Source organism: Rhinolophus hipposideros (genome assembly GCF_964194185.1).
Source record: "Rhinolophus hipposideros genome assembly, chromosome: 15".
In the NCBI taxonomy this organism is placed as follows: Eukaryota; Metazoa; Chordata; class Mammalia; order Chiroptera; family Rhinolophidae; genus Rhinolophus; species Rhinolophus hipposideros.
This window is the reverse complement of record NC_138061.1, coordinates 47,495,256-47,522,941: the sequence shown is the minus strand read 5'-3', so window position 1 is coordinate 47,522,941 and position 27,686 is coordinate 47,495,256. Positions and strand designations below refer to the sequence as shown.

The following is a 27,686-nucleotide window of genomic DNA, read 5'->3' as shown; positions in this document are numbered from 1 at the left end:
ACCTCGAGGACATTATGCTAAGTGAAACAAACCAGTTACAAAAGGCTATAGTATGATTCCATCTATGTGGAGTACCTAAAGTGTTCAAATTCACAGAGACAGAAAGTTGAAAGGTGGTTGTCAGGGCCTGGCGGGGAGGGGGAATTGGGAGTTATCTGTTTAATGGGGACAGAGGTTGTTTGGGAAGGTGAAAAAGTTCAGAAAATGGATAGTGGTTAAGGTTGCACAGCAACCTGAATGTGCTTAATGCCACAGAACTGTACACTTAAAAATAGTGGTAAGTTTTATGTTATATATATTTTACCACAATAAGAAGTGGTAAAAAGCACAATACAACAAAACAAAAACAGTGGATTAGACAAAATCTTAACAAATCTCTGGTGCCATTCTTCTCGATATTGTCATGAGCTCTCTCTGGTTGACCTGCTACGCCGACCAGCGTCCTCCCTGGATACTCAGGAGTGACATTCTGCTTTTATGCCTCGCTTGGTGAGATTCTATCAGAGACAGGGAGCTCCATACTCCATGAGCTGGTGAATGGTGTTTTTATCCAAGCATTCCAAGAAAGGCCTTGTCATACATGTTTCTAAATTATTATGAATATTGTATTAAAATTATTATCCTTGATGTTCTTCAGTGCCAACTAAATAAGTGTCCATGTGATAAATTCCTTCTGAAAGTCTAATATCAAGAAAGAAAGGCATTTCTTCTAACGCACTGGTAAGGTTTTGTACATCAAACGAGAAAAACCCCGCAAGCCATTGTGTATCCGTTTACACTCAGTGCCCAGAAAGACACACATACGACGGCCTGAGTGTTACAAGTGGACTTAACTGGTCGTTACCTCATTCTATCTCTCCATAATGTGACTTCGCCTCTCTTTTAACAGTACTCTGATGTATACTCTCTATTGTATACTATCCTCAATTCTTTTGTGAATTTCAATCCAAAAAAAATAATGAAAATGCAACATAATAAACAGAAAAAATTAAAATGGTAAAAATCCTGCGTCATGTTTCCCCAGTGGCCCTGAGCCTAAGGCCCCCAAATGAAATGAAGTCAGGTCTCTTGAGATTCCACTGGTGGAGGAGGGAAGCCCAGCGGGCTGGGGGCGAGTCTGGCGGGGCTGTCGTACCTTGTCGATGCTCGTTTGGCGGCAGGGGAAGGAGAACGTGAAGCCCAAGGGCAGCTGGGCTCCCTTGAGGCCCATGTAGTCCAGGAAGTCAGCGATGCACTGCACGATGTGGTCAAACAGCTGCAGGGAGAGAGTGCCCGTCATACGGGGCTGGCGGTGCCCGCGGAGCAGGAACCCCAGCCTGCCTTTACCTCCTCGCCGGTTCCCTGCATGATCTCCAGGGGAATGGCAAAGATCTTGTTGTACATTCGCACCGACCTCCGCCCGCTTCTGATCTTCACCAGGAGAACGCGGAAGTTGGTTCCCCCGAGGTCCAGGGCGAGGAACTTTCCTTTCTCTGTGGTGGAGAAAGTGGGGCTGCATTCCACAGGCACGCACACAGTAGGGAGCCGTGGGGAGGCACTGGCAGGGCGAGGAGGTGCAGAAATGGAGCAGACCAGAGCCTGCACCCCAGGGGCTCCCAGGCCAGAGGAGTGGGGTGGTCACGGAGCTCGGCATGGGAGCCCTGGGCAGGCACCTGGGGCCTGCCTGAGGCCAGCCTGACTTCCTGGTATGTAGTAAAGGCCGCGCGTGACACGTATGCCCAAGGAGCCTCTGAGGCTGCGTCCGGGCCAGGCTACCCTGACTGCAGTGTACTCTGGGAAGTGATTCCGTCTTGTCTGTACAGCCTAGAGGAATTGTTCATCACTGGCATGAAACGATTCTTCCTGTTCCTGTTCTCCCCTTCCCAGATACCCACACCCGCACCTGACTAATAAGAAACCGTATCAAGTGCGACCCCCAATACCATGCGTTGCCTCTCACTTCGCCAACATCGCAGAGCAGCACAGTCTGTTCTGGGAAGCCTTCACCTTGCTCTCTGCCCCACTCACTCTGTTCTAATCGCACTGGTCATTTTGCTATCCCTTGGATCAGTCCCAGCCAGCTCTCTTACCCCTTACCCTGCTCCGTTTTTCTTCATAGCCCCTGTCCTTACACAGCATCCTACCGTGCTTGTTGACTGCCTGCCAGCCTAACAGAACGTAAACTCCACAAGAATAAGGACTTGTGTTTTCCTCACTGCTCTATCACTGTGCCTAGAACACAGCTGGACATATAGTAGGTGCTTAAGGAGAGTTTGAAAAACGAGGCAGGAGGATAAAAGGGATGAAGGAATGAATAATTGAACAGTGTCTTTTCTGCTCTCAGTTTTTTCCCCCCTTGTAGACTCAAAGGAAGATCTGGAGAAGATCTTTGCCGTTGAGAGACCCAAAGTACAGCTGTGTGACCTTGACCATGTCATCTAACCTCTCTGAGTTTCCATTTTGACATCCATAAAATGAGAATCATTTTCTCTTTCTGTAACATACAAAATGGTGGTGACGAGAAAATGAAATTAAAGGTTCAAAAGCCAACTACAAGACATAAAGCATTTCACAAAGGTTGTTATTTCTGGGCGAGGTTCACGTGGTTTATAGAGATGAAGTAACTTATCTATGAGTTTTTGTTTCTCATTTGTTTGTCTTGTTCTTTTGTTGTTTTTGGTTTCTAATAAATTAATTGTCATGAAGTAACTTATCTAAAGGACTGCCTGCACTGTTGAGTGGCTCCTCTCAGCTGATCACAGCGGACCAGGAAGAAGGATCAGGGGTTGTGACAGTCAGGGGCAGATACCGATGAGAGAGGACAGCAAGAGAGGCAAGCCCCAGGGGAGAAGAGAGGCAGAGAAGTAGGCAGGAGCACAGGCCAGGCAACTCCAAGTACCCAGGAGACAGCATTTGGGTCCCGTTTGCCAACAACATGGGGTACACTCCATATTCTCAACTACACAGACACACACGTACCCTCACTTGGGTATTCTTTCACTGCAATTGCCTTGGATCAACCAAGGCAAATATATTCAGAAGCACCAACCGTCTACCCTACTCCCCCTTCCTCCATTACAGACAAGAAGCCAAAGCTCTTAAAACAAAAAGCCTTACTGGATGTAAGGACTTTTGATGGGAGCCCTGGGGGACCAGTCAGAGGAAGGAGCTGTGCAGGGCCCACCTGTGCCGTCCGGCATCCCACACACATAGGTGGGCAGCATCTTGACCGTGGCCAGTGGGTGGGTGTCCTTCTTCAGCCCGTACTCCAGCTCCGCCCGCATCTTGTCCCGCACACGCACGAGCTGCTCCGGGGTCAGCCGCAGTGAAGACAGCACCCTGTCAATCTGCTTCCGCTGGGCCTGTACGCGGGAGGCCACCGCCGTCACCATGGCGGCCCCCTTGGTGCTGCCACTCTCCGACAGGAGGAAGCGGACGTCACAGTTCGGGACCAGTCTCCTCACCACCTTGTGCAGGCGTTTGGGGTATCTGAAGGCAGGGGTGATGGGAAAATAGGTAACAATCATAAAGGCCTGGGCCCAGCCAGTGGGAGCAGACATAGGGTAGCAGTGGAATGGGGTCCTAGGAGCCCTGCTAGGCCAGGGCTCACCTCTTTAGTTGCTAAAGGGGTGAAGAAGAGGGATGAGAAGGTGGAGGGGCTAGGGCAGTTGGAGCAAGTGGGTGGGACATTTGGGAGGCTCAAAGAAGTGGCTATTTTATCGCTCATATGTTAACCAGTAGGGCATGTCCATGCATAATGTATTAGCTGAATAGCATCTCTGCCCAAAGGGGAAAGGTTCTTTCCCCAGCTTTTTCCAGGGTGTAACCACCTGACTTCTAATACACCTCTGAGAGCCACAGGGGCTTTCACTCTCCTGCTTTCTGGGAAATTCTCATTTCCCTGTGTTTTCCTACCAGTATCTTTCATATGAACTTGGAAACCTTTACCAATTCAATTTTCCCCATCTATAACTGGGTATATCTTACATTCCAATCTTACCACATAACAGATATTCAATGATAATGGATAGATAGATGACTACATGGATAGATGGATAAACACACAGATGGGTGGCCTTGCTAGTCAGGCAACTGGCATTAGCAGAATATTTCTTTAAGAATGATTCCCCCAAAGCAACCCAGCCAACTAGATGGACGTAGTCTCTAAATTTACCCTTTCCCCTATATTCTCAGAACCAGTAGGAGATGGATGGTTCCCGCAACCCAGAGAAGCATAGTTTAGAAACAACACTGGGGCTCTGCTCCAGGGGAGACTCCTTTGTTGGGGGGGTGGGCTGGCAGGTAGCACTCACTGAGGATGTATCTTGTAGAGTGTGCCGTCCACGCCCACCGTGGTCCGAAGCCGCGCCAGCTTCTTGTTCTCCCGGAGGCGTGTCAGGATGGCTGCTAGGGCCGCTGCACAGAGGTTGGCTGAGCGGAAGGAGACGATGGTGCAGACGTGCTGAACCGCAATGCAGTCGGCCTCCGAAGGCTCCAGGCCCAGATCCGTAAGGATCTCTCTTGTATTGGCAAGGCCTTCTTTATACCTGGCCAGGGGACAGGAATGAGGGGACTACACTTTTCCATTCCATGGGAGTCCCCCTCAGAGAACCAGCTTTCTCACCTCTCAGAATGCTGAAAATAAATACACTGGCACACAGTAATAGAATGACGATAATAATATCACCAATGGTCATAGCAGTCCCCATTTATTGAACACTCACTATGTGCCAGGCATTTGTCTAAAAACTTGACATGGATTAGCTCAATCCTCACCACAGTTCTGGGGGAAGTACCATGTTCCCCTATTGTACGGAAGCGAGCCCTGAGGCACAGAGAGAGTAAGTAACTTGTCCACAGTCACACAGCTAGTAAGTGTGAGGGCCAGGATTTGAACTCAGGCAGTTAGAGTACAAGACCCACCCTTTTACTCACCCTATACTATACTGCCTTTTTCTGAAACTCAGTCCCTGCCAAGCTCTGCACAGATTCTGAGAGTCAGAGTCTCTGAGAGTCAGATGCCACTTAGATCAGTTAATCTAGTAAACTACAAAATCCAGGTAATGCCAGGGTTTCTACGCCAGAGGAACAGGACCCCAAGTTGACTGGGGTGAGCCCGCATTGCAGGGACCTGTGTATAAGGCCTCAAAGCCAAAGCTAGTCCCCAACAGTACCAGGTAGAGAAGGCTCTTCCTATAGCAGGAGTTCTTAACTGGGATTCCAGGGGTCAAAGGAGACCCTGGCATTATAAGCAAAACTGTGTGCAAATATACAATTGGGGGGTAAAGGGTCCAGAACTTGAATCAGATTCTCAAAGGGGTCAGCGACCCTAAAAAAGTTATAAATCTCCACTGTAGGGTGAAAGAAGGCAGCAAAACATGAGGCAGGGGATGGATCTCCATCAGCAAAATCCTAGGCTGATGAAACCAACAAGAAGCCACATGTGAGTTTCGGCCAGCTTTGCTGACCCACCTGCATCTGTGCCCAAATCTGAATCATCCTGGGGAATAAGGAAGACCTGGGCCCCTCTGCGTACCACCACCATGAGCATAGCACACCTGGCCACCCACCCCATCCCTCTGCAGAGTCACGGTAGGAGGGACCCAGCCAGCGGCTTACTTCTCCATGAGAGCCACGTGCCGTGTTTCAATCTTGCCCTTAGTGAGGAGAGTGGAGGATTTCTTGCCACCAAACAGGAGGCCTGCCTTGGCCATCTTCAGTAAGATGAGCCTGACGAGTTCGCCTAAGTACAGGCCACTGATCATCTTCTCAAACCTACAATTTGGAGAACAGATCAGTGGCAGCAATGGCTTTGGTTGTGCAGCACCCTTTCCCAAAGCCCATGAGCCATGGCCCGTAGTCATGAGCACGAGTGGTGGGAGGGCCGCTCCATGGGGCAGAAGGCCCAAGTCCCTGTCCCAGCTTGGAGTGTGCTCGGGAGCCCACTTATCCTCACCGAACCACTCTCCTCACCTATAACAGGGGAGGACTAAACCAGAGGCGATCTAAGATTCCTTCCTGCTCACAAAGCATTTGATTCCAAGAATCTTTATCTCAACCCCCCTGGCCATGGGGGTGCCATTCTCCCCTCCAAGTACTAACCAGGCCCGACCCTGCTTAGCTTCCGAGATCAGACGAGAATGGGCGCGTTCAGGGTGGTATGGCCGTAGACAAGGGGGGTGCCATTCTCATGTTAGGTTTTAGGAATTAACCGCAGAGCCTTCACGTACTTTCCCAACCATGCCATGACAAACCACATTTCAGATGCTTCCAACTCCTACACCATCCTTCTGCCCAAGAAAGACGCTGTGTCTGTGAGCAGGGCTTGGAGAGCCCCAGAAAGGTTCTACAGTCATGTGGATGAACTATCCCAGGAGACTACCCAAACCTAGACTCTGAGTCTGCATCTAAGAAGCAATTACTAATTGTTTCCCAGGTAAACTATTAAATACAGTGTTTATTTTCCATATATAATAGGGCACAAAATTACAGGCAACCTGTTTCCTAATCAGTTTTATCTATTTCATTGTAAAAAGTCAGAGCATTGCAGAAACAGAAGACGAAAGAAAAGAAATCCACGCTGACTTTGGGGAAATGGAATTTATTTTAAGGGACATGGAGAGGAACGGGATGACAAAGCCTAAGAAAGCAGGCACCACTTCCTTGGGCTGTGACTGTTCTGTGTCACCAGGGAAATGGGTGTGTGCTGGGGAGCAGGCACATCCAAAGCAGAAATTTACTTTCCAGCTGTTCAGTTCTATGTTTGAATGATTTCTGGGAGGTACTTAAAATATTTATCCACCAGGGCTTCTTGAAAACATGTCTGCTCAATGCACAATGGCTGGAAAAATGCACAATGAGCCTGGAGCATCTTACTGCGCCAGAGAAAGTGATGAGAACATGTCAAAAGGACATAGGGACCAGCCTGCAGGGGCTTCCACTGGCCAAATCTGAAAAAATTTGAACATCAAAATAAATAATGATAGGAAGAAATTATAACCCATGAAATAAAAATTTAAAAATCCATTAGTCCATATTAGTATAAACAGATAAGTGAAGGGGCTAGGAAAGCTCTTCCTTACAGCAGAATAACAATAAACATAGAGGGAATGATGGACTTAGAAATTCATCAGTGGAGGCTAAAACTAGAAAATGAAAGTTTAATGAGAAACAGGTCTTTACATGGCCTCAAAGTATCTCTTCACCAGATACTTATTCATTACAGAGGGAATCGGAATAACCTTATGGTGGAGAAACTGGCTGCGTGTCCCCGTAACCAAGTGATTCATGGTGGCGTCCCCAGTAACAGAACGAACATGTGCCGCCAGGTGTCATGCACTGAAGAGGACACACATCACTTGTGGATACGCCTGCCAAAAATGCCTCACCTGAATCTAATCATGAGGAAACAGACAAAGCCAAATTGAGGGACAGTCTGTAAAGTAAATGAATTCTATGCTTCCAGATCATGAAAAACAAAGAGCTGCTAACTACAGAGGTTTTCAAGATTAAAGGAGGCTAAAGAGACCAGCAGGAAAATACTAATATAATGGGTGGTCCTGGATTGAAGCCTGGACAATTTCTTTTTCTTTTTTATAAAGGACATTAGCGAGTCAGCTGGTGAATTTTGAATAAGGTCTATAAATTAGATATTAGAACTGATTAAGTGTTAATTTCTTAATTTTGATAACTGCACTTTGGTTATGTTAAGGGAACGCACTAGTTTTCAGGTAACACACTCTGAAGTATCGAGGAGTAAAGGGATATTATATTTGCAACTTAAATGGCTCAGAAAAAATAATTTTATACAGTGTATTTTATATACATGTGTACTTTATATACATGTGTATTTTATATGTATTATATATACATATACACACAAACATACAGAGAATGTTACTATTAAGGGAATCTGAATAGTTACTGAATAGTTACTGAATAGTATCTGAATAGTTACTGAATAGTTACTGAAGGGGAGTTTTGTACAATTTTCTTTCACAACTTTTTATAAGTCTGAAATAATTTTTTAAATTTTAAATATTTTTTTGCATTCAGCAGATACTTAATGAGTTGCAATAACGTGTAAGACACTATGTATAGAAAGGAAATAAAAATCACACGTGTAGCCTGCCTTCGGGGAGCTCAGCATGCAGACAGAACTGAGCCAAAATGGTTGTTCCCAGGGTTGGGGCTGGAGCAATGCACATAACACCCCATTAGTAAACAGTTCTCCCACAGGTGAGTGTGGGACAAGAGCTGAGAAAGGCTGCATGACACCTGAGGCTGGGAAGGAGTCCCACCGGGTACTGTGTGAGTCAGAAAGTAGGGTGGCCAGGAGCACTGGAATGTGGCTGAGTCCTGCTTCCTCGGGCAGCACTGGTTTGTTATGTGGCCACTCTTCCAAATGAGCCAAGAGGGCAGGACCCGAGTCACCTGGTTTCCAGCTGTTATGTCCCCTGCCTCACACATGTGGTCCAAAAATATGGACTGAATTTAGAATTAGGGTATGACCTAGGGGAAATCATATCCTAGGCTTCTGTGTCCTCATCTGTCCAATGAAACTGAAATACAAGCTTTGCCTCAAAAACTCTTGTGATGGATAACTAGTCACCACGACAAAGCCTCCCAGGGCTAAAGTGTCCCCGAGTGCTTGGGTATTTCCTGGGGCTGATGCGAAGGTGAGAGTATGAGGGGACTCACAGCTGCTTCCCGGGGTTGAGCGAGCCGAGGTCCAGGTCCCGGTCAAACTCGGTGCGGATGTCCTCCAGGGCGCCATCGTCTCCAAACGCCCCCCACTCGGTGTTGACGCACATCCTCCCCTCGTCGCCTTCCACCAGGTCAATATTGCTCATGTCCTCCATGTAACACGCGTTGGTGCCGGTGCCTGAACAAGGGGTCAGAGGGAATATGCAGAGAAGGAAGGGCGCCTGGCTGAGCATCACAGACAGGACTCATCTGCCTGAGAGTCCTCCCCAGGCACCACCGAGTGCCTCTGATCCACTCCCGGGACTGGTTCTCGCCGAGGGAAGCAGCTTCCTTTGGCAAGCCCGGGAAGTTCCTGAGACTTAAAGCTGACATGTGGAGTCTCTACTCCTCAGGGTGTTGATTGTATGCTGTTCTGAATGGAGTCAATTGTGAAAAGTGTCTGATGAATATGTATTGAGAGCTGACAAAGCACATTTACAGAGAGGAGGGTGAGTTCACCTCAACCTTATAGATATTTTTTTTTAAATCACCAACCCACAGTAATTTTTAAAAATCCTTTCCTGAAGCTACTTAACCCTCTTCTCTATTTGATACTAAAAATACGCTTTCCTCATGGCCTGTCACAAACTGTTCTAGCATAAGCTACAACCTTATCTTTGACAGTGATTAGCTATCACCTAAGAAAGCAACACTCCATTATTCAAACACAAAATCACTCCGAGGAAATGCCTCAAACACTCCAAGTACCAGGAAGTGACTGCAAATGGGCACAATCTGTTTGGGCCAATTGGGATGATGGAAATGTTCCAAAATTGGATAGTGGTGATGGTTACAAAACTCTGCAAATTTATTAAAATTCATTGAATTGTACACCTAAGACAGGAGAAATTTTATATGCCTCAATAAAGCTGTTTTGTTTTTTTAAAAAAGAAAAAAAAGAAGAAGAAACTTTTTTTTTTTAAGCATCTTCCCCTGGTTGGTACTCTGGCCTGAGGATTTTAAAGCCAACATGAGAAATAAGAAATGCAGAGAAGCAGAATGTAATACAATATTTGGAAGAAGCTTTTCTCAGAAAAGCATGAACACCATTTGGGCATGGCACCCAATCTGCGGGTTACCTGACATTGTCACTAAGATAGACACAGTGGACACTAGCTGGATGCTGTGACTGGCAAGTGCTCGTCTCCTGAGGTGTGGGGCTCCAGAAATGGGAGAGCAGATGAAGGCACTCAGGTATAAAGATTGTATGCTTTGGGAAAGTCAGGCTGAGGAGAATGTGGTCAGAAATTAAGAAAAAGCAATTCAGAAAACTTCCCAATGGTGGTAAGGAACGGGGAAGTGGAAGGGTATACTCAAGAACAGCCTATGAATCCAATCCATAGCTTTATTGTCCCCTAAATAGCCTTCTAACAGACCCCTCCTGCAGAGCCCCTCCCAGCCCAGGGACCCCTCCACCGCACACCTCCACTGCATTGTCACCTCTCTGGTCCAGGCCTCCACCCATCTTGCCTGCACATGACCTCCTGGCTGGTCACCTGGCTTCCACTCTTGCCCCCAGTAGTTGATTCTCCACACAGCAGCCAAAATGAGCTTTTGTAAAAGTACACACCCACCCCATTTATCATCCCTCACCAAAGTCCTCCAGGCCTTCCTGGATCCCTAGGGGTAGCAGCCAAAGACCCTACAGTGGCCGTGGCCATTCTGTACAGCCTGCCCAGTCCCGTCCACTCCCTCCAACCTGAACAGCCTACTCCCCTCAGCCTTCACTCACTTTGACTCAGCCCCCAGTCAGCCTTTTGGGGTTCCTCAAGCACTGGACTCCTTCCCATCTCAGAAGCCATACGCTTCCTCTTTTCTTTGCCAGGGATTCTCTTCCTCATGATCTCCTCTCTGCTCCCTCCTCCTCATCACTGAGGTTCCTGCTCAGATGTGACCCCTCAGAAGGCCTGCCCTGACCACCCTACCCCACTCATGCTCAGTCACACCACCCTGCTTCATTTTCATCCCACTAACCACCACCTGAAATTACCTTTAGGCCTTGTTTTGCCCTTTCACCCACTGCCCCACCGAAAGCTCTGTGAGTCCAGGGACCTTTGAGTGCTAACTCACCACTGAGAACCCAATACAGAGCACAAGGCCTGACATAATAGGCACCCAAGTGAATGCTTGTTGAATGAATCGGTGCATGCGTGTATTCATGTTCATCTTCCTATGTTGTTTCTCCTAGATAGAAAGTACCAATACCCTTCCACGGAAGTTACTCAGCGATTGCTGAAACTAAGCCCCACACCAGCCCCTCCCCCACAACTCCCTCCCCCCCCAAAAAAAAGCAAGTCAAATTGAGTTACCAAGGATGACACCAACTTCACAGTAGGGATCGTCATAAGCACACGTCATCATGGTACCCACGGTGTCATTGACTAAGGCCAGGATCTCTACGTCGATGTCCTGTTGGAACATAAGCCCAAGAGGGCGTCAGCAGGTGGGAAAAAGACGTTAGCCCTTTACCTTTCTCCACGCAGGAAGCAAAAGCAGTGAAGGTGACTGGGTGAGACGATCACTAGATCTTGCCCGCGGGGCCTGCCTGGAAGATGCAAGGCCTTTGTCGAGGTTCAGGGGTCTAGGGGAAAGAAAGAGCAGGTGGGAGCTGAAGAGGGGAACCCATGCTCCTGCTTTGTGGTTGAAGGCCTCTGTGCAGTGGAAATATGCACAGCCTACCAAGACTCTAGCCCTCATTTGAGGACCCCGGGGAAAGCGTGTTTATCCTGGGAGCAATGGTGTTTTCAGGAAAAAACACCAAAGTCCTCATCTATCGGGACATCTCAGCCAAGTGCTCTCTGCGGGCAGCACCTTTCTGCCAACTCACCTGAGTTATTGCACCACAGTGCCCCAAGGCTTGGGGGAGTATTTCAAAGTAAAATAAAAATAATAAGAGAAAAGCACAGACTACAAAGAAAACGATCACAGCTTTAAAGAGAAAAAAAGACTGGAAGGGTATCTATCAAAATAGTCCTCTTGCTGTCAGGGTAACAAGTAATATGGGTTTATTTGCGTACTTTTCAGTGAGCAAGGAGTATGTCTTGCTTTTGGAGTTATTTAGATTATTGTAAAATTTATTCAACAAAAAGAGACATTCAATGAATAGAGAGTAGAAAGTGGAATAGAGAGCCAGACTTGAAAGAGAACTTTTGAGCCTCAGAGAGGAGAGGTGGGGGTTGGAGCATTACACACAGCATGAGGGTCTAACCAAGAGGGCCTGAGGGGGCTGTGGCAGCTGGGAAGGTCCCAGGGAAGAGCACCCAACTTTCCACAGTAACTGGAACAAGCTCCACACACCAAGGCCCACCAGTGGGTTTATCCAAGTTCGCCCACCTGTACTACAGTGAGACGTTCCCTAAGATCGATTCTTTCTCTGATTCTCCTTCCAGGGCAGGCACAGTGTGAGATGCCCCCTCAAGAGAAAGGCACAAAGCCTAGAGGGCTCCCCATGCTGAGGCGAACTCCTCACCTTGTGTTTTTTTATGGCTTTGGTCAGACGGCTCACTACATCTGTGTCCTGGACTCCCCGAGCCTTAAACTTCTTCGTCCATGAAAGCAGGACACCCTAGGGGAAGAATTCAGATCCAGTCAAAACAAAGAGAGATCTGAAAATGAGCTGCAGGAATTTTATGCTTGAAGTGCACGACTCCCCCCCACCCCAACCCGGCTTTCTCTTCTTTAAGCTGAATCACCCCAATTCTTTCAACATTTATTCACAGGCCTTTTCTAATAACTTAAACATCATTACTTCTCCCATCTGAGCAGTCTGAAATATGACACATAGCGGCAGAAAGAACAACTGCGGAAGAGTCAGAATACTTGTATTCACAAGCCATTGGACAAGTCATTCAACCTCTCTGACCCTCAATTTACTCATCTGTTAGATGGAAATGTCACTTCCCAGCCTCTGTCACAGGAATGCTCTGATGGAAAGACCTGTGGTAGACACATACTATGTGTACAGAATGCAGTTTGCCAGGTGTACAAAACAGAACTAACATGGTGTTAGCTTGTGGAACTCCCTCAGGAACTTAATTTCAACTTCGAAAAATGGTTCTCAACTTGCATCATCAATTAGTTGCTTAAAATCGGTGTTTCCCAAGAGTTTTGTGTCTAAAACAGCAAATAATCATAGAATTTTTTCAGGCTGGAAGAGAACTTGGAGTTCAGACTTGACCGAAGCCACACACAGTTAAGGATGGCTGAGCCCAAACTCACGAACACCTCGACCACACTCCCCCAATCCCCTCAGTTTATGGATAAAGAAGCTGAGGTGCAGAGAGGAAGGAAACTGCTCTGGGTCTGAGCGGGAGTGAAGGACAAAACCAAGCTGGAAACCAGGTCTCCCGCTCGCTGGTGAAGAGCAGCTGTTCCCTGCACCACAGCACCACCTAGTGGTAGCTCTCCCTAACTTCTGCTCCCACAGGCCATGGTAACACCCCTTCTTCCTGAGAGATGGCCGGGTGGCATCCCCCACAAAAGGTGCTATCCCCCACAAAAGGTGCTAAGCACAATGTGGGACCTATGGGGGGAAGGGTGTATGGGGGAGTGGGGAATAAATGCTTGCGATGTACTGTTAAGTGAAAAAAAAAAGCAGTGCATACAACTATATGTTTTTTAAATTGTATAGCATAACATCCATATTTAACATAGATATGACTGAAAGGAAAAGCCAGTAATTCTAGTAGTGGGTATCTCTGAAGATTGGGATTAGAGGTGATTTCTATTTTCCTCTTTAAACTTTTCGGTTTCTACCTTCTTTTCTCTACCTCTCTCTTTTTTTTTCCCTACCTTGAAGAAGCATTACCATTTTATCAGGAACACACACATGCACACAAACTTCTCTTCGGCTAAGACTTTTCTCTTCCCTCAATAAAACAACAACCACCACAACAGCAACAAACTGACCTCCTTTAATTCCCATGCCCTGATGTTTAATCATGTTTTAGTTGCACAGAGGCAGCCCCCACCAGACCTCACGAAGGTCTCCCTCTCCCACCTCCTTCTGCACGCCTATGGCTGACACCATCGTCTCCAAGAGCCCTTATTTTTGTGTCACAAAATCTACACCTGCAGCAGAACCATGCTTAAATAGTTATGCCCACACCCAGTTATTACTAAGGCATTTCCTTGTAGCCATACTATTCTACTTAATTTTAGTCTTCACTGAAAGGCAGTTTGGGGGAAAATTTTATGAAATACAAGCAATTCAACTAGACTTTGATGAGAAAAAGCATTTCTCCCTCCCTTGATATAATCAAGCACGCTACTGTAGTCTAAATGTTACCAGAAAATCCTTACTGGAATACGATAAAAAATGGGTCAAAATGCTTTCAGGCACGTGCTGGCATTTTTAAAAACATCCTAGAGCTGTGTCTTTCTGGAAAGACGGTCTGGTCCAGGAGTTTGTGAGCATGGGCTGAGCCACTCTTGGTCACGTGGCCTTAGGCAAGGCTCTTAACTCCTCTGAGCTGCAGTTTTTCTCAAATATAAAATAGAAATAATCTTACCTACCTTATATGATTGTTTGGGGATTTTAATGAGATAATACACATAAAGAGTTCAGCAGAGTGTAAGATACAGTGTCAAACCGGAGGTGCAGTGTTTATTATTATTACTATTACTATTATTATTATTATTATATTATTATATTATTATATTATTATTATTGAAAGGTGCTGGTGGATACTTGACTTAGGTAAATGCCGAAATCCTGGATGGACAAACCATACACTCACCCTCCATTTATCAAGAAAATATGCAAGTTTGATTTTCAAAGTCACATTAACTCCCACAGAGCTTGAGAATTTTCTCCCGTCTTCCTGGGGTCTCTGTTCCTGAGCTCCAGTAAGAGGTGTTTAACTATTTGGTGAATCTGATCTCCAGGCCTGATTCCTGACTCCGCCTTGCACTTCGACTCCTGGGACCTCTGCTCTTCTCGCCAGCTAAGATGACCGCCACTTCAAAGCAAAGCGCCACCTGGCCTCTTCTGACATTCCCTGAAACCTTCATTATACTATTTCCCCCAGTCCTTTCTTTATAAACCTCAGCCCATCCCCTGTATAGACACAGGAGGGCAAATTCCCATTCAATGGAATCAGTAAATGATAGATTGTACTTTACCATTTCCAGCTATCTGACACCTGAGAAATACAAGACATTGTGCTAGAGACCCTGAGGGTGGACAGGAAGAACAATATAAAGCAGTGCTTGCCCTCCAGAAACACCTGCAGAATTGCGGACAAGGTGCAGAAGCTGAAAGAGCCGAGTCACGAGTCACGTGGAGACAACCATCCTAACCGTGCAGCCACCGCTGATACAGCAGGTCCCGCACTGGGCACTTGCAGATGTTTGGTCTCAGCCCCGCAAGTGGGTGTTATGTTCACAGCTTGTGATGTACAGTGAAAGCCAGCGTTCAAGTAGTTAAGTAACACGCTTAACAAGTGTGACACAAGTTTTCTGAGCCACGATTCACAGCCAGGTCTGAGGGATGGGAAAACCCACTTCCTTTCCACTATCTGACACCCATAAGTGGCTCAAGCCAATAATATCCAACACATCCCAAGTCGGTGCATGATGTCAAGGTGGTCTGTGCACTGACTGCCAGCTGGGTGTCATGCCCTGTACCCGGGCCACCACCCCAGACCTGACTCTTACCATAAACCCCAGGACCCAGAAAGCTCACTGTCCTTTTATATGGTCCCTCTTTTATCTCCATAGATTTACAAAAGAATCAGGTTTTTACATCTACATTTACACATTGAAATTGGAGACACACCGAGATGGCAGGTGGCACAGCCGAGATGGCAGGTGGCACAGCGGAGACTGTACACCCAGGTGTGGTGTCTGCTCAACAACACTGTCATTTCAGTGCCCCCCCCAGACTCCTACTAAGGGCTCACCATCCAGGTGAGGTTCCCTGAGCCTCCCCACTCTGCTTACTCATCTGCTGTCAGTGGTTCTGCCATATGATCCCCAGACCAGCAGTATCCGTTATTACCAGGGAACCTGTTAGCAAATTTCAGGCTGCATTGAGTAAGAAAACCCCAGGTGGGGCCCAGCAATCTGTGTTTATCAAGACTCCCCCTCCCCTGGCCCCCCAGGAGGATTCCAATGCAACTGAGGTCTGAGAACCCCTGAACTACTGGACGAGAACCTCACTGTTCTCCTGTGCTGTGCCCTGTGAAGTGCAAAATGAAGGCCGCTGCGATAACAAGTTCTATGCCTCACATTTCCACCTCATCAGTTAGAAAAAGAAAAGAAAAAACAAGCCAGAAAACTGCTGCTGATGGCTCCTGTTCCCACCCTGCACAGACTCCAGCCTTGCAGCTTCTGCCCTCCGCACCACCGGCCTTACCTCTTCCAATTTAGTCTGTGCGCAGGGAAAAGAGAAGGTTAGGCCCAGGGGCAGTTTCTTGTGCATCAGCCCTTTGGTCTTCATGAAATCCGCCAGACAGTCAGCTACATATTCAAACAGCTGCAGAGATGAGAAAGCACGGGCCACTCATAAACTACATGTCCAGGCCATCCGACACCCCACCCCAGCCCCGCTTTGTAGAGCCCCTGCCCTGGTACCTCGGAGCCAGGCCCTCGGATAATTTCATTGGGTGTCGGATAGAACTGACTCTCCATTTGGACGTTTTGTTTCCCCTCTTCAGAGACTTGCACCTTCAACACTCGAAATTTGGATCCTCCTAGATCCAGGGAAAGAAACTCCCCATTTTCTATTAAAAACAAACAAAAAAGTTATTTACTGAGGGTATGCTATACAGCAAGCTCTGCGTTAGAAGCTGGACATGCAAGAGATGTCATTAAGTCTCACCTCAAAAGCTAGTATTATTATCACTTTGCGAGGGGTGTAAATGTCTAATCAGTATGCTGGTTTGTACACCTGAAACAGAGAACAATCTGATGGTTGCCAGATGGGAGGGGGTTGGGGGTGAAAAAGGAGAAGGGGATTAAGTATAAATTTCCAGTTATAAAATAAGTCATGGGGATGTAACGCACAGCACAGGGAATATAATCAATAATATGGTAATAGCTATGGACGGTGTCAGATGGGTACTAGATGTATCGTAGTGATCACTTCATAATGTATGTAAGTGTCTCGTCACTATGTTGCATACCTGAAACTAATATAATATTGTATGTCAACTACCGTTGAAAAATAAATTTAAAAAAAAGAAAAGAAAAAAAGCCAGGTATCATTACGTGTACTTACTGAGACTCCAGAATGCAGCGGCTGCCATGAGCCCCCCCAGTAAGGGGCAGAGTTGGGGCGTGACCCAAGTCTCTCTGACTCTGCAGCCTGCGCCCTGCCCACGGGGCTATGCTATAGGGAGGAAACGTGTTCCTTTGAGGAAGGCAAACGGAAATTCAAGGCAAGTACTATTAGAGATGGGCATTGAGCGGGGAGTCTTTCCTCCCTCCTCGGGAAGAGAGAGCTGGTACTCCAAGCACGGGGCTGAGCGGGGAGGTGGGGTGGCAGGGAGGATACTCAATATTTGGGGCCAGAGTCACTCCCAAATGAGAAAATGTAACACGACCCAGCCCAGTGCAAGACAGATGCTCTTACTAACAAGGTGGAAATGATACACACATCGCAGCCAGGCCGCCCACCCTGATGACATCAACTCAGGCTCCAGACAGAATTTCTGCCCAGGACCCTGCCAGTACCTTCAGCGTCAGTCACAGACATGGGCTAGGAACTCGGGTGGGCAAACCCTGGAGCCAACAAGCGTTTGTATAGAATGTATAGACCTAAAGAGTGGCTACCCATGCCAGGCATGCTTCATGCTATATGCCCAAGGCGTGTGTAAGGGAAACTCCATGTCCACAAACCTGGGAACCCAAGTGGCCTTGTTTTGTACCATGTGACCCCCAGGTACAGCTAGCTTCGTGGATCTAAGCTTCGCTGGCCATTCAGACTCACTCCTTATGAAAAAAAACATAGAGGGAAATTGCTAGTAGGTGGTAAAATCGGAAATGGAAGCATCTTGCAAGCCGGAGGTCAGCAGGGCAGCCAGGGTAGCCCCACGGATATCGCCGAAACCATGGAGTCGCAGTCCCCTGAGTGGACCACAGTTCCTGCCCTCGGAATCCCACAGGATCAGGTGTGTCTCCTTCCCAGTTACGTGTGCTTGCACAGAAACCCCCAACCCCCTTTCCTGACCTGGCTCAACCAGGTTTCTCTGTTCCTGGCAGTCACAGAGCTACAAGCAGGCGCTCCTGGCGCTCTCCAAACTGGAATGTGCACGTGGATTTCCCAAGAATTTGGTTAACACGCAGATTGTGATGGAGCGGAGGTGGTGCTTGCGACTTTGCCTTTCTGAACAAGCTACTAGGTGCTGCTGCTGGTATGTGGACCTGTTGGTGTAGCAAAGGTTTAGGGTCCTCATTTACAGACTCAGCCAGCTGGATCTTTTGTTTCTGTGGAAACGTCTGGACATTTTGTTTTTGTGGAAACATCTGGAAAGTGAGATGCGTATCTCCCTAGGTCAGCCCCAAAAGGAGCCATTTATTATTCCAACAGGGAATACAGGGACCTACCTGACCCTGAGCAAATTTTGTTAGCACTCATCATGTACCAAGCAAGAGATGTTTTCACAGATGTTACCTTGTTGCATAAGAAGTACCGTAAGGTAGATCACACAATCCACGTACAAACATTTACTGAGCATGACTCTGTGCCAAGTAATGTGCCAGGTGCGAGGGGTGCAAAGACGAAAGACTTTGGGAGCCCATCAGACGTACAGGCAAGTAAGTCACTTCCACACAGTAGCGAAAGTGCTCTGATCGTGGGAAGCACACGGAGCGGGATCTAAATCAGAGCAGGAGTAAACAATCCAGAAAGGACGATACAGAGCCGAGTGCTGAATGAGAGAGAATCAGCCAGCTGGACAGGGGAGGGGAAGGGTGGATGGACCCCAAGGAGAGGAAACTGAGCAAAGGAACCAGCTCACACTGGGGTGGACAGGAGAGGGGGGATCCTGTGCTTCTGAGGAAGGAGGGAGGTGTGACAGAAATGAGGCTGGCAGGTGTCTCAGGGTAAATTAGCGAGGATTTAGAAAGCCGCCCCACCCCCAAGGAGCTTGGGCTTTATCTGGAAGGTGAGGGGGAGCCACAGAAAGACTTTAAGCAAGAGAGTGCCAAGGTCTGATTGAGATTCTGGTAAAACACTTCTGGCAGGCTAGACCAAAGGATTTTACTAAAAGAGGAGGTGTGTACAGACCTGGATGGTGTCAGCGTGCACTCATTTGTTCCTCGGGCCACCAGCACCATTACCACTAAGCAATCACCTCGCTCCACCAGTGACTCAGGGCACTATTCATGGAAACCACGTGGTATGATGCCCTCCATGACTCTGCCCCAGACAAAAGACTCATGGGACCCCAGGGGAGAACCTGCCCGAAAGAGGGCAACAGCGGCAGTGGGACCATCAGAGTCTTCACAGAGATTAGTATGACCTCCCACCACAGGGATGTAGTTACAGCAGGGTGACTGCAGTTCATAACACTGTATTGCGTATTTGAAAGTTGCTAAGAGAGAAGATCTTAAGCGTTCTCATCCCAAGAAAAACATTTTGTAATTGTGTCTGGTGACAGATGTCAACTACACTTATTGTGGGGATCATTTCACAACATATACAAGTGTTGAATTACTGTATTGTACACCTGAAGCTAATATATGGTATATATCAGTCATTTCTCAATAAAATATAAATTACAAAGAATAACAATTAAAAAGAAGAAAATGACCTCCCAAGAGGGTGAGATTTCCTGCACAACCTGCCCACTGTGGATGCCACTCCCCTGACCTCCCAGTGGCCCCAGGCTGCCGCGGACACTGGGCGTTTCCTCCTCCTAAGCCACGGCCAGAGCGTGTGCCTCTGGCCCTTCCCCACCCGCTAGTGCATCGTCTGGCAAACGCACATACGTTGAATGTGTAGATCCCTGGAGGTTCAGAATCTCCAGGGGGAAAGCATGCTAGGAAAGCATGTGTTTAGGAACCGTGCCAGGTGAGTCTGATGCTCAGGCAGGTATGGGACCCCTGCGCCTATCAGCCAACTGCCTCGGGGCTCCCTGGGCTCACCCACAAGGCTCACCCTCCAGGAGGCCTAGGACGCTGCCAGGAGGAAGAAGCCAAGAAGGGAGGCAGCTGGGGTGCGGCCCACAGAATCAGTCACCTTCCCAGTCAGTGGACACTTCCCTCGTGATGGTAAAGGGGATGGCACAAATGGTAACAGTTGTAAGGTACTTTGTAAGCACCGTGACTGGCAGCTCCCCGACTGACACACTGAGAGGCAATGAGCTCCAGTAGTTTACCTCCTCTCAGGTGGGTTCCGGTGGCCGGAGGGGAAACTACAGAGAGCGGGTGCACTCAGAGGGTTTCTTTGGAAACTGCATACATTTCTGAAATGGAGGCCCTCCAGGATTAAGAGAGTGCTATTTGTTTGGTCTTGTTGGTTAGTGATCATGAAATTACCTCACTAGCTAGTTCACAGGAGCTACAGCAGACTTGGGACAACATTTTGTAGATTTTAAAACACGCCTTCCACATGACCTCCTCTGATCCTAATGACCCTGCATGTTGGTAGGACAAACTGGCCACGTCCCTTTACTGATGAGGATAGGCGTACCGTGGTCCTGGGACTCCCCAAGGCCACGTGGCTTCATAGGGACTCTGCCACAGGATCACTGGTAAGACGCATTGTGTGATGAGAGGCTTTAAGGAGACAGTGAAGAAAGGAGGTGGCCTAAGGAGGAAGGAGTTTTCAAAGCTTTCTGAAGCAGCCAGGGCCAGGAAGGCACATCTGGCCCAGCATCCTCCCAACCATCAAAGGCCACTTCCCTTTGCTCCTGGGGACAACCTCTGCAGGAGGCGCCACGGCACAGGGAGCCAGGAGGACTTCACCCTCCCTCTGCGGCTCCCTCACTCCCCCCACACACCCCAGGACTCCGCTGCTTCTTCCAACTGGCCCTGGATGACCCATCAAGGACCACAGTCCCCTCAGCACTCTCAGAACAGTGTCAGGAACCAGGCGAGATTTCAAAGCAGGACTGTCTGTCTCCAAAGCTTCTGTTCCTCCGGGGTGGTACACTGCCCGCCCTGTATACTCACCCACCAGCAACGGAGCAGGTCTCTCTCATCAGTTCCCAGGGGCCTCTCAAACCGCAGAGCCAAGCTACTTTGACCCAGGCACTGTCCCAAAGGGACCCGGAACCTGGCTAATCTAATCTAAGGCCCCTGAGGGCTCCCCAAACTTCAGTCCCTCTTCCTTCAAGAGGCCCAGAGCCCTTGCTGGAGCCTGGATGGAACACTGGGACCCTGACCCTGGGGTAGCCCCTTGGTCCTCAGTACTTTCATCCATCCTGGGGATAAGAGGTACACCATGGGGATGGTGTGGGACAGTGAGTCCCTAGCACCCTTAGACCACAGGAAGCGCCTGGTAGATACCAGTTCGTTTCCCTCCTATGGATTTTCCCAGAGGCTGAGATGGAGGAGTTGGATGAAATCTCATAGATTCCTTCTAGAGTTCTCTAGACTGTGTAAGCAAGATAATGGACCCCCAGAGTTGTCCACATCCTAATCCCCAAGTCTTATGAATACGTTAGTTCCTATAGCAAGAGGGAATTAAGGCTGCAGATGGAATCGAACTTTCTCCTCAGGTGAACCTGAGGTTGGGAGATTATCACGGACTATCTCAGTGGGCCACATTTAAATGTGGAAGATGCAGAAGGGACTGAGTTAGAGAGAGATTTGAAGATGGTACACTGCCGACTTGGAGATGGAAAGGGGCTTGAGAGAGGAATACAGGCTGCCTCTAGAAGCTGGAAAAGACAAGGAAACAGATTTGCCCCTCGGGCCTCCGGAAGGAACCCAGCCCTGCGCACACGTTGGTTATAGCCCCGTGACACCCACTCCACAGCTGTGACAATAAATGTGTCTTGTTTTAAGTTGCTGTGTGTGTGGTAATTTATTACAGCAGCAATAGAAAACTAACATATAGGCCAACTCTGTCATTTTACAGATAGAGAAACTAAAGCTCAACATTTTGCCAAAGGCCACCTAGGAATGGCAGAGCCGGGCCGGCCTAGAACGCAGATGTCCTGAATTATCATTTAATATTCTTTCTCTGATATCATGCTGTCTTCCATTACTTACTATTGATAGCCTAGAACCTAGATACCTAGGCATAAAATGCCATTTATTAGCCAGTGAAATACCTCCGGGCCTAGTATGCATCGGGCACTACGCCAGGGGCTCAGAACACGGGGTGGAGAAGCCCCAGCCCCAGCCCTCATGGAGTGCTGGTCCGCGGGGAGATGGTCACACACAGCAGGGTGATGGGCGCTGCCAAGTACCTGATCCAGCACGGGAATGCTTCCCAGATGGGGGCAGTGGTCTCTACACTGAGATCAAAAAGCTCCATTGGCATTCACCAGGGGAAGAATGCTGGAATGTTCCGACAGGAGAGGGAACAGAATGGGCAGGCAGAGAACAAGCAAGGTACATTGGTTCAAAACTTTTGATATTGAGTTTGATTGATGCATCAAGAGCTGGAGGTGGGGGGAGGGTGTGGAGAAAGGGCTGGAGCGACAAGCCAGGGAACAGGAGCATACGTCAGGTACCCATCAGCTAAGAAGGACCCGGGAAAATCGGGACCCCAGGAAGCCCCCAGCCCCACTCACCTGAGCCGTCTGGAATGGCCCTGACAAATGTAGGCAGCATCTTCACTGAGGCAGTAGGGTTAGTGTCCTTCCCCAGACCCTTCTGCATTTCAGCCTGGAAACGAGTCATGATGTCCAAAAGGGTCTCATCAGACAGACGCATGTGATACAGGAACCTGTCCACCTGGAACAGACACCGGGGTGAGCAGGGTTAGCTGCTAGGGCACCTGCCCTCCAGCTGAGGCTGTAAATTCCCACCACGTGGGGACAGTTTCGTGATGTGGATTCCCAAATGTTCCTTGCCTGACCCCTTATCAAGCTGGGGACGAGGTGGGGAGTTAGAAGAACAGAATGGAAGGCTGGGGAAGGTGAGAATTTATTCCTCTAAAGTGTAAGCTCTTAGGAAGAACTGATTCCCCTATTTTTATGACGGGTCAATGGAAGGGCAAAAACTAAGAAAGATTTAGATTTTCTAATGCCAAGTTCAGAGCCCCCACCCTTGACGCACTGCTTCTCTGCTAGAAAAGACTAGCTATTAATGTATCTTGAACCTTGAATTAATTCCTAAACATGGAAGCTCTTTCGTCCAATGATGACAGTATATGTCCAAACATGTTTCCCTTTGTTTATGAGCTGCTAGGAAGCTCAGAGCTAACCCCATTTCCAACTGCAATCTCTAAAATCTAGTCCTTTAAATTTCCATTTTGTTTTTATCTGAGGCTGCTCTAATCAAGTTTAATTTTTAATGCCAGCTCAAATTGCTATTGGAAATCAGTGGGTATCATTCAAGTAACCAGGAAATTGAGGTACAGGACCCCCAAGGGAGGTAAGTTATAAAAATCACTATGACTGTGATCAGTCCACTGGAAGGAGATATGTCACATCAGGAAAAGCAGAACAGCTTCGTCCCCGCTGCTAATACTTTGGGGGCAACCTGGATTCCAGGGCTCACTGGATTATTGACAAGGGCAGGAGGAGGGCCAGTGGCCTAAGTGCCCTGCATTTGCCACTCGTGCTTTGTATACTAAGGGGCCTCTCTACACACCAGGTCACAAGAAGTCTCCATCCAAGCCCGTTCCTAGAGGAACTGCTCTCCCACGCTTTTTCCTAAGGCTAAGAACATACATTACAGACTACAAAGTGCTTTCATGCCTGTCCCCTCATTTAATCTCCATGATATCCCTTTGAGGCAGCCAGGTAAGGCCAAAATTCTTGTCCCTGATGGAGACACCAGGACCCCAAGTCTCAGAGTCATAAAGTAGCATTAGGGGAGCTACAGGTAAGTGGCAGCACTGGGACTGCAGGACCCACAAGCCCAACAGACAGACTACACCAAAAGTGCAGCGGCCACACGACCTTAATCACAGGGCAGGTGCCTAGCCGTCAGTTAGACCTAGAGGACAGGCAGCCCAGCTCAGTCAGGGCCAATACAGAGACCCAAGCCAGTGAAATGGCCATGGTTCCAGGGACTTGGGGGCAAGAGAGAAGCCAGAAAACCATCAGAGAGCCATTAATAAAACAGAACAATTGGGCTGTCAGCACATTTGAGAAGACAGTATGGAACCAGGTCAGGCTTCACTAAGGGCTTCCTGTTCATCCTGCATTTGTTCATGACTAATTGGTTGGCACTGCCGCTCACAGGGAGAAAGCTGATGACAGGGATGTGACCCAAGTAATTTGGGCTTGGGAAAGGCGAGATGTACCACACAGGAAGGAAACTTCTTCCTTTATCACCCCAAGGCCTCTGAGACAGTGGCCCCGAGCCTATTGCTCATGTTCACGCAGCCCCAGAGTATAAAGAACCTCTCTGGTCATCCCCATAGGGTCATCCCGTCTGTGTAAGTAATGGCTTTAAAGCTACTTGGGTCATTTGTGAGCTGCAGTTTAACAAAGTCATTCAGGACTTTGTGTTACCGTTCCCACTGCTTCAATAAGTTAAAGTTATGCAAAAAGAATGTCAATTTAGCAGCAGTTTCTTGTTTATTCTTTGTATCTTACAGTTCCTGGTACAGTAACTGGAAGGGAAGAATGAAACGTATGTGGGCACAAAGGAAGAACATTGCTATATTTTCAATGCAAATAGGTGATCTGGGGCTTGTGTAGCCAGGCATACATGTTGCAAGCCCTGAGGGAGGAGGCTTGAGCTGCAGGAGCCAAGCAAGCCCGCTTCTGGAGTGGCTCCCAAACCATACATGGCACAGCTTCTGAACAAAGGAGCCAGCAGGCAGCGTGTTTAACATAGGAAGGGCAGATTCTGAAATGTAAGCTCAGCGTTTACAGAATTATGGGAGGTGGGAGCTGCAAGGGACTCAGAGATCACAGTCCAAAGGTTCCATTTTATGAATCAAGAGTCATAAAAAGGGTCAACTCTTGGACTCAGTGATTTCACTTCTGGGAGCCTTTAGGAAAGAATCCCAAAGCTGGAGGGCATTAAATACATACCAATGTTTAGCAAAACAATTTTTAACTGTCAAAAAAAAAAGGCATTTTAGAAAGTAGCCGAACGTCCTACAAGAGGGAAAAGTTAAATTATGGCATATCCAAATTGATTACTAGGAAGATATTTGCATAATTATAAAGAAATGGAGAAATGTACATAAGTGGTTACAATATAACAATAAGTGAAGGACACAAGTTCAGAATTGTATACACAATATAAATATAAATGTAAAAACACACACTCTGAGAAAAGGGAGCGGTGGGATTAAAGGTAACATTTCCACTTTTCGTAATGTTGACTTACTAGACTGTAAAAAGGACACTTTGAAAACCTAATCGGTCCTTCTCTTACCAGTGAACAATCTACAGGACAGTGGCCAGGCCCACCCCAATGCTATGAATAGGTCAAATAATATCAATATATTAAATTGGAAGAGAAGCTGTCAGAGTGGTTTCTCTCTTCTTTCTTTCCTCTCTCTCTCTCTCTCTCTCTCTCTCTCTCTCTCTCTCTCTCTCTCTCTTCTTTGTTTTATTCTGTATTGTTTTTATTTTAATGTTGGTACAGAGAGGTTTTAAAAAATTGTTCCAGGGTCTGATAGCAATCCTAGAAGTCAAGTAAGCTCAGGATCTTGATAAGTCTAGAGACCGGAAGCACAGGAACTAAGAAGGGGACTGGCTACCTGACACCGGAGGGAAAAGGAGCCCGTGCCTTTTGACCAGGTGTATTTTCACCACTTGGAGAAGTGAATGAGCCAGTGTTCTCTGAACCTGTGACTCATCCCAGCAATCCATAAACCAGCCTCCCATACTACCCCAGATACCTGCTGGGTCACTTCCTTAAGGTGGCTACAAAGTCTTCCTGACCGGCCCTACTCAGCTCCCTCTCACAGGCTTTCTTGCACGTCATAGGGACAGGGTAGGTCAACCCTAGGCCTTGACACAGGCTGACCCTCCAACCAGAAGAACCTGGAACAGATCAGTGGAAGCTGCATTTTCAGTCATAGAGGCCTCCTGAGACTGCACCTGGGCTGGTGGACAAACATGTCCACCTGATTTTAGGGAGTAACAAAAATTAACCACCACAAAGAGGCCCAAGGAAAGGAAATTAATTCGCAAAACCTCAGGTGTCAAGGTTCCAAAGACCCCCGCTTTGGGGGTTGGAGAGATACCACGCAGGTTGCATCTTTACCAAGCAAGTAATCACAGAAAGTGAATTCTTCAGCAGTGCTGGAGAGCACGTTTCCACCTCCTTAAGAAGCCAGTAAAGGGCTCTGGGAATCTAATCAACAAATGTAAATACAGGTTACATCTGATTGATTTATGATATTTTAAGATCTGCTATAACCTCTAATCCTACTCTGATGAACAGGATTTAGTGGGAGTTTATCCCACCGAGCATGAGGGCTGCAAGGGACCATCTCCTTTTCTCTCAGTTTGAAACACCACGAAGTATCATGGCACAATGGAAAGAATGCAGGAGGAGGAGTCGGTGACTTTGGTTTAATCTCCCCAGCGCCACTTTAAACATCTGGGTTACCTTGGCTAAGTCCCCGTGCTGAGAGGATTTCCATTAACTGTATATTGAGAGACACTCCGGGGAGCTGGTATGGCTGGAGTGGCAGGCTGGGTTTCTTCCAAGCTGCCAGGAGGAAATGCTGATGGCCTCCAGTTGAGCCTCAGCAAATTTTAACCAGCCCACCTTGGAACGAATTTTGTCGGTGAGTTTCTTGGGCAAAGTGGCAAAATAATGCACACCATGACTAGCATACCCTTGGCAAACAGCACATGCCAATCATAAGTATTTCGATTACTGTACATAAAAACTCACCTCCCTCTTGGTGTTACATGTATATTCTTTCAAGCACATGAAAAATCACAGGAATTACTTTAAAAGATCTCAAAATTTCTTTTATAATGATTCTCCTCTCTTCTGTAGCCTTCTCCCCAAACATGCCTTACATCAAATAATACAAATGGTTTCTAAAGGCTTTCTCTTCATCCCCTTGTCACCCGGGGATCTGCCAGGAAGTTCCGAGGGAAATTCAAGGCTCAGGACAATATGCAACACCCAGCCTGCGGGAGACCTAACTTCCTCTTCCCTTTCTGTGAGTTTTGTCTCACCGGTCCTGTGCTCCCTCTATGTTTTTAAATAAGCTCTCTTAAATCCTTGCGATGAACGCAAGGTATCAGGTCTGTCAGTGAAGAGTGAAGCACGCATTTCTCAGCTTTGGGAGTCCTTACCTTCTTGATCTGATCCTCCTTCATCTTGGTGAAGTAAAATGCCATCAAGTGTACCGCAAACATTTTCCCCAAGTTTGGTTTCTCCTGAGATGGGCCGAGATTTCAGGGCAGACTCTGGAGTACTGCCCACTTCCAGTTCAGGCAGGAGGCCTGTGGGGAACTAGGTGCTACAGATTAAATACTTCCAGGCTGCTCAGGCAATGATTAAACTTCGCCCCCTCTCTCTGGTCCCTCCCTCCTGCACACTTGATTGTCTAGTAGAGTCTCGGGATGGTAGCTGAGAGTTGGTGGAGGGGAGGCAGGGGATGGGTTGTGCTTGACTCTGAGACTCCAGTGATACAAAATCTTGTTGCTAAGCAACACTCTCAAGCCAGGGCTCCACCAAGCCCACTCAGCCGAGGAAAATCTTCTGAGAAGTTGGGTGTTAAACAATACCAACTTTCAACCAGCTGAGCTGCTTTGCAAATGTCTAGGCTTTTCTCTTTAGCCCTTTTCTCCTCAGCCCAGCAGTATAACTCCATGACTCCCTGCTCCTCTGTAGCACTGTTTTAATTAAGACTAAACATTGCCCTGGTCGGGGAGATTTCAAGAATGCTGGGACAAATGGCTCTG

General features: G+C 47.7%; 1 protein-coding gene across 1 annotated transcript in view; it reads right to left on the bottom strand.

Moving 5' to 3' along the window:
- Nucleotides 1-27,246, bottom strand: part of HKDC1 (hexokinase domain containing 1) — a 44,836-nt gene extending 17,590 nt beyond the window's left edge. The window contains exons 1-12 of the mRNA XM_081074820.1: nucleotides 27,075-27,246; nucleotides 22,416-22,578; nucleotides 16,300-16,448; nucleotides 16,082-16,201; nucleotides 12,194-12,289; nucleotides 11,034-11,133; nucleotides 8,680-8,863; nucleotides 5,599-5,754; nucleotides 4,293-4,526; nucleotides 3,164-3,468; nucleotides 1,327-1,472; nucleotides 1,136-1,255 (exon numbers count right to left, since the gene is read on the bottom strand). Coding sequence (XP_080930946.1) covers nucleotides 1,136-1,255; nucleotides 1,327-1,472; nucleotides 3,164-3,468; nucleotides 4,293-4,526; nucleotides 5,599-5,754; nucleotides 8,680-8,863; nucleotides 11,034-11,133; nucleotides 12,194-12,289; nucleotides 16,082-16,201; nucleotides 16,300-16,448; nucleotides 22,416-22,578; nucleotides 27,075-27,137 — 1,836 coding nt within the window. The 5' untranslated portion in view covers nucleotides 27,138-27,246. The remainder of the gene's footprint in view (nucleotides 1-1,135; nucleotides 1,256-1,326; nucleotides 1,473-3,163; nucleotides 3,469-4,292; nucleotides 4,527-5,598; nucleotides 5,755-8,679; nucleotides 8,864-11,033; nucleotides 11,134-12,193; nucleotides 12,290-16,081; nucleotides 16,202-16,299; nucleotides 16,449-22,415; nucleotides 22,579-27,074) is intronic.
- Nucleotides 27,247-27,686: the final 440 nt, after the last annotated feature.